Source organism: Numenius arquata, chromosome 28 (assembly GCF_964106895.1).
Source record: "Numenius arquata chromosome 28, bNumArq3.hap1.1, whole genome shotgun sequence".
Classification (NCBI taxonomy): Eukaryota; Metazoa; Chordata; class Aves; order Charadriiformes; family Scolopacidae; genus Numenius; species Numenius arquata.
The window spans coordinates 2762929-2776609 of NC_133603.1; the positions used below are offsets into that span (position 1 = coordinate 2762929).

General features: G+C 57.6%; 2 protein-coding genes across 2 annotated transcripts; both read left to right on the forward strand.

Annotated features, from left to right (window-relative positions):
• Positions 1–1112: 1112 nt before the first annotated feature.
• LOC141476134 (killer cell lectin-like receptor subfamily B member 1C) lies at positions 1113–2819 on the forward strand. The gene is made up of 5 exons (XM_074164737.1): positions 1113–1188; positions 1659–1790; positions 2127–2281; positions 2498–2604; positions 2696–2819. The coding sequence occupies exons 1-5, from the start codon at positions 1113–1115 to the stop codon at positions 2817–2819; spliced, it is 594 nt and encodes a 197-aa protein (XP_074020838.1).
• A 6568-nt stretch (positions 2820–9387) lies between these two features.
• Positions 9388–13598, forward strand: LOC141476173 (C-type lectin domain family 2 member B-like). Its single transcript, XM_074164779.1, has 6 exons — positions 9388–9433; positions 10774–10912; positions 11368–11463; positions 11563–11744; positions 12011–12111; positions 12291–13598. The coding sequence occupies exons 2-6, from the start codon at positions 10780–10782 to the stop codon at positions 12403–12405; spliced, it is 627 nt and encodes a 208-aa protein (XP_074020880.1). The 5' UTR covers positions 9388–9433; positions 10774–10779; the 3' UTR covers positions 12406–13598.
• The last annotated feature ends 83 nt before the right edge of the window (positions 13599–13681 follow it).

Below are 13681 nucleotides of genomic sequence, written 5' to 3' on the forward strand. Positions count from 1 at the left end.
GGTTGGACAGCTGAGGAGGACTGGGATTGGAGACGCCCATCCCATGTTCACCTTTTTCTCGAGGCGCTGGGATTTTTCACTCTCCAAAGCCACTTCCAATCAGTGGTGGGAATCCCACCATCCCGGTGGGATTTGGTGACTCAACAAGCAGCTGGAAGAGGAGTTTCACGGCCTGGTGGCACCTCAGAGAGGTTGTGGTGCAGCCGGGGGTGGGAGACAAGCAGGGGCTGAAAATGCCTCTGAGACATGAGGGGTGACAGGACCTGGCTAGGGCTTGGGAAGGACCTCAGTACCCTGTAGGTGCCTCTGTAGGGTTTTTTGACAGCCTCTGTAGTGTCATCTGGGAGGACTCCAGCATCTCTTGGGTGACCTGGAGGGTTCAAATGTGCAGCTCACTGCAGGGCAGGGCCTTCCTGGCTGTCAGAAGCAATTTCTGCCACTCCTCAGCCTTGGGACATCAGCTTTGCCCTTGGGGTAAGGTGGGCCATCAGAGCAACACCCTGCCGAGACTGCTCTGGAACATGGATCCTCACGCGTCCCTGGAGATTGGTGGTGCCTCCAAGACCCTCCAAGGTCCCAGCTGGTTTCTCTGAGCTGCAGTGATAGAGCTGAGAGGTCCGGACTGATGCTTTTCCTTCCTTTACTGGCTTGGAGCCAGGCATGGATCTGCTGGCTCTTCTTGTTGATTCCCCCCTCCTTCCCTGCCACTGGAATGACCGAGGAGAATGCCACATTTGCTCCCGTTCCCTTCTCCTAAGGAATATCCCCCGATGGATCTTCCCTCGGGGTTTTTCCCACCCTGCTGCAGACCACAGGGGGACGTGGAGATGGAGATGTGCGTGGGGCAGAACGTGATGGGACAGTCCCTGCTCGGGTCCCCACCCTTGGGGGTTACCATCAACCCCCCTGGTGTGCAGGTCTCTGGTGACCCCCTGGACACCCCCAGTGTCCCTCACCGGGGTATCAGGGCTGCCGTCCCCAGCCATTTGCGGACACTTTTCACTGCCAGTTCACAGCTTGGTGGCAGGAGCCCCAGAGCGGTCATCGGGGCTTGGGTTTCCTGTCCCCTCCTCCCTGTCCCCAACCCTCTGCCCTCCTGGCTCTTCGGTGGCATGGAGGACGAGGACGGCTACATGGCCTTAGAGAAGCGGTGGGCTGCAGGGAAACCGGCTCCCCTCCGGGGTGCAGGTATTGGGGGGTGGGAAAGGGAAGGGGGGCATCTGCTGGTGTGTCGTGTCCAGCCCCCAAATTGGGTGGGGGAGAGAGGAAATAGGGGTCAGTGATGAACATCAGGTCCCTGAGAGCTGTTCAAGCTGGGGAAACTGAGGCACAGAGGGAGGGCGGAGGGTCTGGGAAGGGGGGGGTGGCTTTTCTGGAGGCTGTGGCTCGTCAGACGCCCCCCCCGGGCTGGCTGCTGCCCTACCTCTGCTGAGCTGTCACCCCAAAAGAGGGAGGAGAGGGCTTTCTGGGGACACCCACCTCCTGCTGCTGGTCCTTACTGGGGTCTGCAGCGGTTTGGAGGGGGGGATCCCATCAGGGTGCTTTGCCCCCAGATCCCCTTCTTCTTTGGGCTCTGTGCGGATGGGAGGGGGATGATGGAAGCTCTCAACCCCCCTTAGCCGCCCTCCCCCTTTTTTTTTTGGTACCCCTGACCACAGGATCTGTCCTGCGAGACCCCCAGGGGGTTTGTGCCCCACGGCGGGCGAGTGTCCTCGCAGGAGCCCCCCACCATTCCTGCTGCCTCCTTGGGACCCTGACGGCCACCCTGGCGCTGTCCCTCATGGTGTGTGGTGAGTTGGGGGGAGAGGGTGTTTTTAGAGGGGGTGTGGGGAGGGACTGGGTGGGTGCCCCCTCCATCTCCTCCATCATCCATCTCTCCCAGTGGCTTTGCTGGTGTCGGAGAGGGGACAGCCCGAGGGGACACGGGGATGCGGGAATGCGTCGCTGGGATTCAGTTGTACCGGCTCGGGGCTGAGGAAGAGCCTGTGCCCCCTGCGAGGTAACCCCCCCTACTCCCCTTCTTGGGGTCCCCCCCTCCAATAAACCGTGAGGGAGCATCCCCCTGGCCGGATGGCGGTGACAGCGGGGGTGCCTCAGCGTGGGGGTGTCCCTCTGTCTGTCCCCAGAGGAGAAAGGGTGCACCCTCTGCCCCACCAACTGGACGCTGCGGGGGACCAAGTGCTACTGGGCGTCCCGTGGGATGAGCCCTTGGAATTCCAGCCGGGAGGACTGTGGGAAGCGGGGGGGCAAGCTGCTGATGCTGGAGGACCAGGAGGAGCTGGTAAAGGGGTTTGGGACGGGGTTTGGTGGCACCTGGGGAAGGACCAAGAAACCTGGGGTCAGCGCCCAGCCCTGGGTGCCTTCGCCTGGGGGACAACGGGGAGGGGGGGGCACTCTGTCTTGGGACAGGGGGACCTGTTTTGGGGTGGTGACCTATGGCACGTCGGTGTCACCCTGTGTCCTCTTCTCTCCCCCCCACCCCCACCTCCGGCTCCAGGATTTTGTCAATGAGATCCTCCAAAAACCCACCCGTTACTTCTGGATCGGCCTCTTGGCCGGGAAGGGCTGGACCTGGCTGAACGGCTCCCGCCTGGACCCAAGCCGGTGAGCGCTTTTTTGGGAGGGGGGGGACATGGGTGGGCAGCGTCATCTCAGGGCCCTGGGTGTGTGACGTGGGGTCCCTCCTGAACCCCAGATTCCAGCTGAGCCCCCGGGATGAAGGTGGATCCTGCGGGGTGATCAGGGAGGGCAGGATCAGCCCCGAGAGCTGCGGCTCCGCCGTGCAGTGGGTCTGCCAGAAAGAAGCCACCCAGCTCTGAGCACGGGGGCCACCAGGATCGCCCCCCACCCTCCATGGGGGGGACAACTCAGGAGATGGTGGCGACGATGTTGTGTGACAACAACCATCTGTGCTAATTAATAACCACGTTTAAATTATCTGGGCTCTGTGTGCTGTTTCCGAGCTGGGAAGGGGAGGGCTGGAAGGAGCATCCTTCTGTCCCTGTCACCCTCCCTGTCCCTTCCACGGCTCTGGGGGGGATCCAGAGCCCCCCCCAATCGCACCCCCTCCTTTTGGGGTTCCCCTCCCCAAGACCCCCCCTCAATCTTCCTCCCGCCCCCCTCCTCATCCTCAGGCGGTGATCTCCCCCCAGGTCCCAGCACAAGTCACCGAGGGGCAGCGGAGGAGAGGGGGACGCTGGTGGCACGGGGCTGGCAGCCAAGGCGGAGAGGAAGTGCAGGGTGTTAAAAAGGAGGTGAAAAAAGAGGCGTTTAGGGGTTTAAAAAGCAAAACAAAGAGCGCAAATAATTCTCCTTGCAGCTGGGACATACCTGTGTCTAGTCTTTCGGGGCGGGAAGGATGTCGGCGAGACGCTGGGAGGGGTTTTTCCCGAGGCTGGTGCTCTTCAGTTCTCTGTGTTTTGGGAAAATTACTTAAAAAAATAAATTAGAGAATTAATTAAGAAAAACCATTAAGAAAAATACCTCTATTGTGACCTAAAAGCATCAGCAAATCCAGCTGCTCGTGCTCAGTAAATACAGCAAAGAGCCTCAATCCCACCGCATTATAATCCTAAAAAAATATTATAATTAAATTGTACTTATTTAGGCTAAAAAATTAATTGCCCTCGACGCCTCAACCTCTGCCACATGAGCTCACCCAAGGAGGGCAAACACACCCCGACCCCCCGGAGGAGGGGGACGAGGGACATGGGGACACGGGGGTGGCACCTCCGAAGGGTCACCCCCTCCCTTTCCCCTTCCTCTTGTAAAGTGGGGGGGGAGCTGGACCCCCATTTTTATATAATTCTATATAAATTATGTATAATTTCCATATAATGAGGGAGTTGGGGGGCGCTGGGGGTTACTGGGGGTCAGGGGAGAAACCACCGGCGGTGAAGAAACGGGTCAAAAGCATCAAAATCCTCCCCTCCCTCCTTACGACTCCGTCGAGTCACAACAACCCGCCGCCACCACTGCCTTTTTGTGGCCCTCGTTAAGAGTATTTTTAATGCAGTCTTGTCAATGCAGCAGGATTAATTACGATGCAGGCAATTAAATAGGACTGTTATTACTGCAGCCGCACGGTGGGGCTGGCTGCGAGGCGCAGACGGGGAGAGAAAGAAGAGCTGGACGTAGATGGGGAGGGAACTGGGAAGCGGCAGGCGGCAGCAATGGGTGACATTCCCCTTCTCTGAGCCAGGAGGCGAGGAAGAAGCTGGTGCGAAGGAGAGAGGAGGAAGGACGAGGCTGGAGCTGCGGAAGGCGGCGGGGACGGGAGCAGAAGAGCCGGGAATTTTTTGCTTCCCGGCTTTCTGAAAATAGGCGATGTTTGGAACTCTGTTGAAATAAAGTGCTGCTAAAGCCGAGATGGAAGAGCGAGGAGAAACAGCAGAGGGCAGAAAGAGGAGCGTCGTCGTCATGGCTGCCGATCTGCGCTCCAGCGGGGAGCTGACGGATGGACGGCAGAGACCGACAGACATTCCCCACAGCGTTCTCCTGGAGGAGCTGGCGAATCATGGCATAGAGAAGTGTACACTTCACTGGGTAAAAAAACTGGCTGGATGGCCATGGCCAGGGAGTTGTGATTAACGGGGTGAAACCTTGTTGGCGGCCGGTCACCAGTGGTGTCCCTCGGGGCTCAGATTTGGGGCCAGTCTTGTTTAATGTCTTTATCGATGATCTGGAGGAGGGGATTGAGTGCACCCTCAGTAAGTTCACACATGACACCAGACTGGGTGGGAGTGTTGATCTGCTCGAGGGTAGGAAGGCTCTACAGAGGGACCTGGACAGGTTGGATCATTGGGCCAAGGCCAATGGGATGAGGTTTAATAAGGCCAAGTGCCGGGTCCTGCATTTCGGTCACAACAACCCCAGGCAACGCTACAGGCTCGGGGAAGAGAGGCTGGAAAGCTGCCCAGCAGAAAAGGACCTGGGGGTGTTGGTGGACAGCCGGCTGAACATGAGCCTGCAGTGTGCCCAGGCGGCCAAGAAGGCCAACGGCATCCTGGCCTGTATCAGGAACAGCTTGGCCAGCAGGAGCAGGGCAGTGATGGTGCCTCTGGACTGGGCACTGGTGAGGCCTCACCTCGAGGGCTGTGTTCAGTTCTGGGCCCCTCACTACAGGAAGGACATTGAGCTGCTGGAGCGTGTCCAGAGGAGAGCCACCAAGCTGGTGAGGGGTCTAGAGAAGAAGTCCTACGAGGAGAGGCTGAAGGAACTGGGCATGTTTAGTTTGGAGAAGAGGAGGCTGAGGGGAGACCTCATTGCCCTCTACAACCACCTGAAAGGAGGGTGTAGAGAGGTGGGTGTTGGCCTCTTCTCCCAAGGGAATAATAATTCCCAAGGGAATAATGACAGGACCAGAGGAAACAGTCTGAAGTTGGGGCAGGGGAGGTTTAGATTAGATATTAGGAAGAATTACTTTACTGAGTGTGTGAGCTGATGCAGACGTGTGTGTACCTCTCAGCGGGCATAAAGTTAACCGTGTATTCACGAAACCTAACGAGGTCTATGAGAAACAGAAGAGAACAGAGAAATACCCCCTGTAAGAAAGCACCCGAACAGACCGAGAAGGGCCGTTTTAGGACACGTCAGCGGAAAGACAGGCTTCAATCAGCACCGGTAGCCTAATGAGTGGTGTGTCTTAATGATACCGAGAGATAAAACCCACAAAGGAGCCTGTGACAGGCTGATTGTCACGCATAGCTGTGTCATTTCTCTTCATTGCTTGCCAGTGGGACATTTCCTCTTTCTTGGGTCTCTTTTTTGCCTTTATTCTTCCCCAAAGGCGACTTTATTGCAGGATTTAAAGCCTGCTTTTGCCTACAGCTCTTGTAAACATATTTCTGCCCCATCAGGAGTGCAGCAGGTGCCTCTCAAAGGGCAGAACAAAGTCCTTATTTCTATTTTTACTTCTGGGAAAACGTGGTTTGAAATCCACCTTCAGCCAAACCTCAGACAGCTGCCAACGGCTCTGCCCTGCCTCGGTTTCCCCATCCCACCCCCAGCCCTGGGTGCCCAGAGGGGCTTTGGCATCGACTCTGGGAAGGAAAGAATAAAATAAAAGAAAATAGAAATAAAATATAAAGTGTTTACACGGCCGCATCCTGGAAAATGCCGTGAGACAGCCCCACTCTACAGCTTTTTCCTCTAAAAGATTCAACTCTTCCCCTTTGGGAACTTTGTGTTGATGCTGCGCAGAATCCCAGGGGAGATAAGAGGTTCCTGTTCTGGCAAGTCACACAGGCTTCAATTAAAAGTAAACTAAATTTTAAAAGCTGTTGCTTTCGCTTCCAGGCTGCTGCGCCCACGGAAACCACCTTGGCCTCTCCGCAGCCCTCCCCCGGCTGCTCGGCACTGGTCCCCTTCCCCCATGCCGTGATGCTGGGGAGGCTTTTTCCCTTCCACTTGGGGTCTCCCCTTTCCATTCTGTCCCATTTCGGTCCCATTTCTGCCTCCAGGCAATTAAAGAAGGGGTTACTCATGCTCTCAGGAGTGGTTTTGGCAGCAGGATGGTCCCCACATCTGCCTTCACAGGATGACACCTCCCTTCATTTTTTTTCCGCTCGTGGGCTTGCAGGTGATCTCAGCCTTTTTATTGTCTGTCCACGCTGCAGCAGAAAAAAGCAGAATTATTGGTCTGGGATTTCCATGGAGAGATTGAGACCTGGGTGCCAGGCAGAGTTTAATTTTCCAAGGGTCAGAAAGGACATGCTCATTCCCGTGCTGCCTCTGCAAAACCAAAATAGGGAAAACTTGTTATTACTATTTAATCTTCTTTACCCGAGCTGTTTCTGGAGCTATGAAGGTTTTATCAGCTGGGTTGTGGTTCCAGTCCCTCATTAACTGGTGTCCGGCTCTTGGGACATTGCCCAGACAAATGTGGTAACCAAAGGACTTTGTCACCTCCCAGTTTCCCCCAGTTTGGCCCTCAGGACAGAAGCTCGGTGCTTGCTCCACGCTGGCAACACCAACCACCCCCCAACGGGATGGACGGCAGTGCCCGGGCCAGGCAGAGGGGCCACAGCCCCCTTTTTGGGGGTACCAGGGAGGGGAGAGGGATGACATGTCCTGCCCCCAGGACACCAAGGTGGTTGAACCCCAGCCAGGACCACGCAGCCCCTCGCTCACTGCCCCCACCTGGGATGGGGGAGAGAATGGGAAGAGGAAGAGGTTTTGTCCCAATTTTTGGTGCCCCCCCCAGCCCACTCGCTGGAAGGAGGAGGAGACCAGGCCTTAGCAGCCCCCAAAGTCAACCATATCCCAGCCAAATCCAGGACAGACGCCCTGGGGAGAGCCTGGCAAAGCCAAGCTTTGCTCCTGCTGGGACGAGGGGAGAAGAGAGGAACCTGCTCAAGGCCGGGTAAGGGAGAGGAGAGGGTGCTATCAAGGTAACATGCAGTTTGGGACGAGCTCCTTCATCATTAGAGAAGATGTTTTGCAAGGAATTCCTGCAGGGAAAAAAGCAATGGAGTTCCAGGCGAATCAGCTGCCAAATCTGGAGAAGACTTGGCTGAATGCCTTTGTCATGGAATTATACAGTGACCAGGACCTTTGGAGATCATCCAGTCCAGCCCCCTTCCAAAGCTGATTCATCCGGAGCAGGCTGGACAGGAAGGTGTCTGGGCGGGTTTGGAATATCTCCAGAGAAGGAGACTGCACACGCTCTCTGTTCAGCCTCTTCCAGGGCTCCGGCACTCTCGGAGTAAAGAAGTTTTTCCTCATGTTGAGATGGAATTTCCCTTGTTCCAGGTTGTCCCTGTTGCCCCTTGTCCTGTCCCTGGGCACCCCTGAGAAGAGTCTGGCCCCATCCTCTTGCCACCCGCCCTTTAGATATTGATAAGATCCCCCCTCGGTCTTCTCTTCTCCAGGCTGAACAGCCCCAGGTCTCTTAGCTTTCCTCAGCAGAGAGATCCTCCAGTCCCTCATCATCTTCCTAGTCTCCACTAGACACTCTCCAGCAGTTCCCTGTTCTTCTTGAAGTGGGGAGCCCAGAACTGGACCCAGTGCTCCAGATGGGACCTCACCAGGGCAGAGCAGAGGGGGAGGATGACCTCCCTTGAGGTTCTCCACGCTCTTCTTAATGCCCCCCAGGAGACCATTGGTCTTCTTGGCCACAAGGGCACGTTGGTGGCTCATGGGCAACTTGGTGTCTACCAGGACTCCCAGTTTCTTCTCAGCAGGTCAACCCCCAACCTGTACTGGTGCAGGGGGTTGCTCTTCCTGAGGTTGAACTTCACGAGGTTCTTCTCCGCCCATCTCTCCAGCCTGGCCATTTCTCGCTGGACGGTGGCATGGCCTCCTGGGGTGTCACCCGCTTCCTCCCAGCTGTGTGTCACCACCACCTGTGCTGTAGGTGCTCTGTCCCCTCATCTCAGGTCGTGGAATGAAGGGGGGAGCTGCCTCCCTCCTCCTCTGCTCAGGCAGCATCCCCGGCCCAGGGCTCATCCCCCGGCTCTGCCTCCCACCTCGGAACCCCCCCAGGCCAAAATTGAGGTGGGCTGGGGACAACCCATTCTCAGAACAGGCAGGGGTTGGGGGATGGCGCTGAGAACAGCCACGGCTTTTGCTCCAGTGTGGAAAATTGCTCTGTGTTATCAGCATGTACCATGGGATCTATGAGAAGGAGGGGTGCCTGAAATATTGCAGGGGTCAGGGTAAGTATTTCTGTGTCTTGAGAACTTCCCCATTTCCAGATGCAATTTGGAACCTACGCAACAGATGGCTGTTGGGCAATAAACAAGAATTAGAGCAAGGGGAAATATTTACTTACGTGCAGGAGGATGTCCCGGCCAAATAGAAGCACCTGAATCCAGTTTTGGGTGGATTTTCATAGAGAATCATCAACTTGTTTGTGATTGAAGGGACCTTCAAAGCCCCTGGAGTCCAGCCCCCTGCCCCGGGCAGGGACATCTCCAACCAGAGCAGGTCGCCCAGAGCCCCGTCCAACCTGCCCTGGGATGTTTCCAGGGACGGGGCCAATCTCCCCCCTCTCTGGGCAACCTGGGCCGGGGCCTCACCACCCCCAGCGGAAAAAACCACTTTGTTCCTCAGAGCCAGTCCCAATCTCAGCCCGTTTTAGCACTTCGGGGCTTCCAGCCGCCAAACCACGTCACTAATTACTAACTCCCACCCTACTAATTACTAGTGACGGCTGAACCTGGCAAAAAATTACTCACCTTCTCCATTCTCGGCGCCGCTTCTCTGAGGCTCCCCGTATATAACGCCCAGAGGCGCTGCCCCGGGGTGGATCAGGGGGAGGTGAGTCTCTTAAAAGCAGCGCTCCCATTGGCTGCCTGACCCGCCACTCCTCCTTCTTGCGCGCTGATTGGCCGGGCGCTGGCTGGGCTTTATTAAAACCGAGTCCCTCAATTCCCACCCCCCTCTAGGGCAGCACAAAGCGAGGAAGGAGCGAGCTTCTGGGTGGGCGCAGGTAGGGAGGGTTCCCCAATCCCCCCCCGCGGCCAGAGAGGGCCCTGGGGCCTCCCCCAGTTCACCCCCCCCTCCCTTTTTCCCTCCCAACCCTCCCCCCGGCCGCAGAGGGGTCGGTTCCCACCCCCCGTCCCCCCAACCCCACTCCACCCCACGGCCAGAGAGGTGCCCGGGTTCCCCCCTTCCCTCCCAGTCCCCCACCCTGTGGTCAGAGAGGGCACGGGGCCTCCCCCAGTTCCCCAGTGTCCCCCTCCCCTACCCCAATTTCCAGTCCCCCCAACCCTCCCCACGTCCAGAGAGGGGTCGGTTCACCCCCATCCCCACTCCACCCCGTAGCCAGAGAGAACCCAGGCTCTTCCTCCCCCACCACCCCTAATTCCTACCCCACGACCAGGGTGGGTTTGGGTCCCATAGGGCCCCCCTGCTGCCCGGATCCCCCCTCTCTGAGCTCGGGGGTCCCCCATTGACTTTGACCCCGGGGCTCCCTCGGGTTGCGCTGGGTTCCTGGGAAGGTCTGATCCCACCGGGGCTTTCCCGGGTAGGGGGTTCAGCTCCAGGACCCCCCCCCTACAGTCCCCTTCTCTGTCTGTGGGCGCTGGAGCTTCTGTCCTCTGGGGGAGGTTTCGGGGAGGAGGCAGTTCTGCTTTGTTGAGCAGGGAAAGAGAGTGTTTTTCATAAACAACTAAAAATACTGGTTATTGACATCTGCCCAGCCCTTGGCAGAGCTCTGGAGGGAGCAGCCCTGTGCCTTTGTGCTGAGTGAGCTTCTCCGGCCGCTCTCCAGGGCCAGGCGTTGGCATTTCCCTGCCAGGATGGGGAGCTGGTTGCTCCAGCAGCTGTTGGGGGTTGAGGGGGATTTCTGCCTTGGCTGGTGGAGCTCCGGGGTGCTGGGCTCAGCTGGAGGGAAATGCAAAGACTTGTCTTTCTTCCTCTCTTTATCTGCCTGCCTTCCTTAATTGGCCTCGCTGTGTTGTTTACCCTGCCTTTTGTGGGGAGGGTGATGGCTGGTGGCCAAGGGCTTGTCCCTGAGCTCCCTGAGGCTGTGTTTGTCCTCCCCAGTTGCTGGGGGACCGGCTGCAGCGTCCCTGGGGGGAGCAGGGACAGGACAGGGGTGTGTGGGCATCGACTTCATGAGCCTGGGTGACCCCCTGTGGTCCTGGCTGCTCTGAGAAAAGCAGGCCTGGTGCCAGATAAAAGAATTAATCATCCCAATGCGTTGAGTCTTGTTCCCTGCCCTCTCTCAGCACAGCGATAAAAGCAGTGGTAGAAAAACAGGATCCGAGCCAGACTTGAAATGAGCAAGATCCTGTTTGTCATGAGCAAAATGGTTTCACTTTCCAGGGTGCCATGGGACACGCAAACGGGTTCTGCTGCAGTGATGGGAATGTGGAAAAGCCCCTGAGTCCCTGGGGTGGAGGAGCGTCCCCTCACCCAGATGTGGCTGGGGCTGCAGGCAGAAGGACGCACAGAACAGTCCTGGGTGAGTGCGGGGTCCCCCCCTGTGGCCTGTTGGGAGGGGGCAGTGTCCCCATGGGCAGTGTCACCCCACGAGGATTGGGGCTGGCAAGTGTGAGGCTTCTTCCAGGTCTCTAGAAAAGGCTTCATATTCTGCTTGCTCCTCAACAAGGGGGCTGTAGCAGCCCCCTCATCTCCATCTGTCTGGCAGCTCTCCCGCTGCGGGCTGTCCCACAGGGTCTGGGGGGTGACAGCCTCGTCCTGCTCTGTGTGACTGTCCCTTGCTGCCAGCTGGGAATGGCCCCGTGGCAGTTCCTGTGCCCAGGGAGGGCACTGAGAAGCAGCAGCTGAGTTTGTGGGGGGTAAAAGGGTCTGGGGAGGGGTCCCCTCCCGTGTTCCCTGGGCAGCTGGTGGTGGGGGTGGCAGGGATGGGAGGGGGACAGCACCATCCTCACCCCGAGTGGCTCTTTCCCCCTCCAGACAAGTGCCACAGCTTCCATCCGCTGTGGGTCCTGGTGGTGGCCGTGCTGGTGGCTCTGGTCCTGGCTCTGACCGCGGCTGTTGCTGTCCTCTCAGGTAAGGGAGGAGCGGCTGCCTCCTTCCCTGCCCCACGCAGCTGTGTCCCCTGGTCCCTGCGGAGCCCAATCCTCTGCCCTTCTCCCCTTCCCTCTCCAGCAGGAAGACATGGAGGGGATCTAGCTGTGCTGGCTCCGGTGCTGGCGTGTCCTGATGGCTGGGTCGGGTACCGCAATGTCTGCTACTACCTCTCGGGGGATGAGGGGAGCTGGGAGTGGAGCCAGGAGCAGTGCTCCTCGCACGGGGCCTCGCTGGCCATGCTGAGGAGGGAGTGGGAAATGGTGAGTGAGGGGCCGTTGTGGGGGTGGGGGGGTTCCTGTGTTGGGTACAGAGCCCAGGGTGGGAGCAGAGCTGGGTCAGAGCAGGACCAAGAGTGCTGGGTGGGCTGGTGAGCTCCTGCAGCAGCTCTGGAGCTTGTTGGAGCAGGTGTGGGGTGGGAGCTGCTGCCATCCCAGGGCTGGTGGTAGCCATGGGGGGCTGGGACAGGGACTGGTGTGGGGCTGGCAGCAGCATCTCCTGACTGTTGGCTTCTCTCTTTCCTGCCCAGGAGTTCCTCTCACGCCTCAAGGGCAACATCGATTACTGGATTGGGCTGCGGAGATGGGGCGAACGCCTGGAGTGGGTGGACGGCAGCAGCTTCAACCAGACGTGAGTCCCATTGGGAGCCGGGGCCGTGGGGAGACCATCCTGCGGTGGGACGGGCAGGGTCCTGGTGGGAGGTGTCTGCTGGGGCTGTCCCTTGCAGGCAGCCCTTGTCTCCTCCCGGTGTCTTGAGGGGACAACCGCGTCCCCCAGGGTCCCAGCGGTGTCTTTGCTGATTGTTGCAGGTTTAAGGTGCACGGCCAGGCAGAGTGTACGTATTTGTACGACCATGTTTTGGGGAGTACAGACTGCTCACAGCGCCGGCCGTACATCTGCAGCAAGCCCCAAGTGCTGAAGTGAGAGAGGTGCTGGAGAAAGGACCATTCCCATGCTGAGGAGTCACAGCTTCACCTCTTCCAGCAGCGTGGAGTGGTGGAGGGATGTCCCTCCCTCTCGTCTGGGTTGGCCCTGCAGGTCGGGAGATGTGGTGGGAGCTGCTGTGGGCCGGCTGGGGCTGGGACCTCATGCATGGAACCGGTTTCTTTCTCCTTCTCTCTGGGACCATCCCAGAGCTCTTCTTGCTTGTGTCACAAACCGCTTCTGACAGAATTTGAGGTAGAACAGCACCAACTTTCTTGTTAAATTATTTTATTTTTTACCTAATCCTCTTCTGCTCTCTGAAATTAACAGCACGTTGTTTAAACACACCCTGCTCTCACTCTTGGGTTGATAATTAAGTCAGCTAACTATATTGAGAGTTAATGCCAGGGACTAGGGTGCAGAGAGGCTTTGGCTTATGATTGCTGCTTTAACAACCAAGGTAACTCTGTTACCTGCCCCGTTGGAGGGTTGGAAGCAGAAGAGCGTAGAGGGGGTCACGCCTGTGGGGAGGAGTGGACAGGATGGGGGCTCCAAAACTGACCAAGGGGGTGTTCCATCCCATCTGCCCCACGCTCGGTACAAAAGCCGAGGGACCGAAGGGTCAGCTCTTTGTTCGCTGGCCGACAATCTGAGGAGAACCCTGTCTATTCGTCTGTCTTTGATGCCAATCCCTGCATTCCCGACTCCAGATGGGGAATGTAGTCCATGTAGAATGGCTGAGTCCAGCCTGGGACTTCCCCAGTGCCTGCCCGTGATGCCATCCTGGAACCTTGATAGAGTTTTGTATAGAATGTACGTATCTATTTCTTTTTTTTTTTCATTGAATTAGTTCCTTCTAAACTCACAGCTCTCTCTCCTCCTCCTCTCCTTGGAGTGAGAGGTGGGGGAGAGCATCTGTTGTCTTGTCATTGGCCAATTTGGCTTAAATGACAACAGAATAACCCAAAAAACCTTCTTTTAAGCTTTGGCCTTGGAGCTGGAGCGGCTGCTCCCAGATGAGGTGGGCACAGAAAGCCCTGGGCAGGTCAGAGGGGCCACAGAGTTGGGGGGTGAAGTGGCCCTTGTGGGGCTCCCATGAGAGCGAGAGTCTGTGTCACGCTGAGGCTTATTTTCTGCTCGCATTATATTTTCAGTTTTGTACTCTTTATTAAAACATAATGTATTTCTATGGGTGTTTGTCTCCTGCTGGGGGCAGCCCTGTCCCCTCCCCTCCTCCCCCACACCCCCCCCAGGGGCACTTTCCATCCTGACTTTG

Bases quoted from the DNA above. Each gene is read 5' to 3' on its own strand.
- LOC141476173 (XM_074164779.1), top strand. From the start codon at position 10,780: ATGGGACACGCAAACGGGTTCTGCTGCAGTGATGGGAATGTGGAAAAG. The intron at 11,464-11,562 runs GTAAGGGAGGAG...TTCCCTCTCCAG, and splicing joins GGCTGTTGCTGTCCTCTCAG to CAGGAAGACATGGAGGGGAT. The intron at 11,745-12,010 runs GTGAGTGAGGGG...TTTCCTGCCCAG, and splicing joins TGAGGAGGGAGTGGGAAATG to GAGTTCCTCTCACGCCTCAA.
- LOC141476134 (XM_074164737.1), top strand. From the start codon at position 1,113: ATGGAGGACGAGGACGGCTACATGGCCTTAGAGAAGCGGTGGGCTGCA. The intron at 1,791-2,126 runs GTGAGTTGGGGG...GTCTGTCCCCAG, and splicing joins GCTGTCCCTCATGGTGTGTG to AGGAGAAAGGGTGCACCCTC. The intron at 2,282-2,497 runs GTAAAGGGGTTT...CTCCGGCTCCAG, and splicing joins TGGAGGACCAGGAGGAGCTG to GATTTTGTCAATGAGATCCT.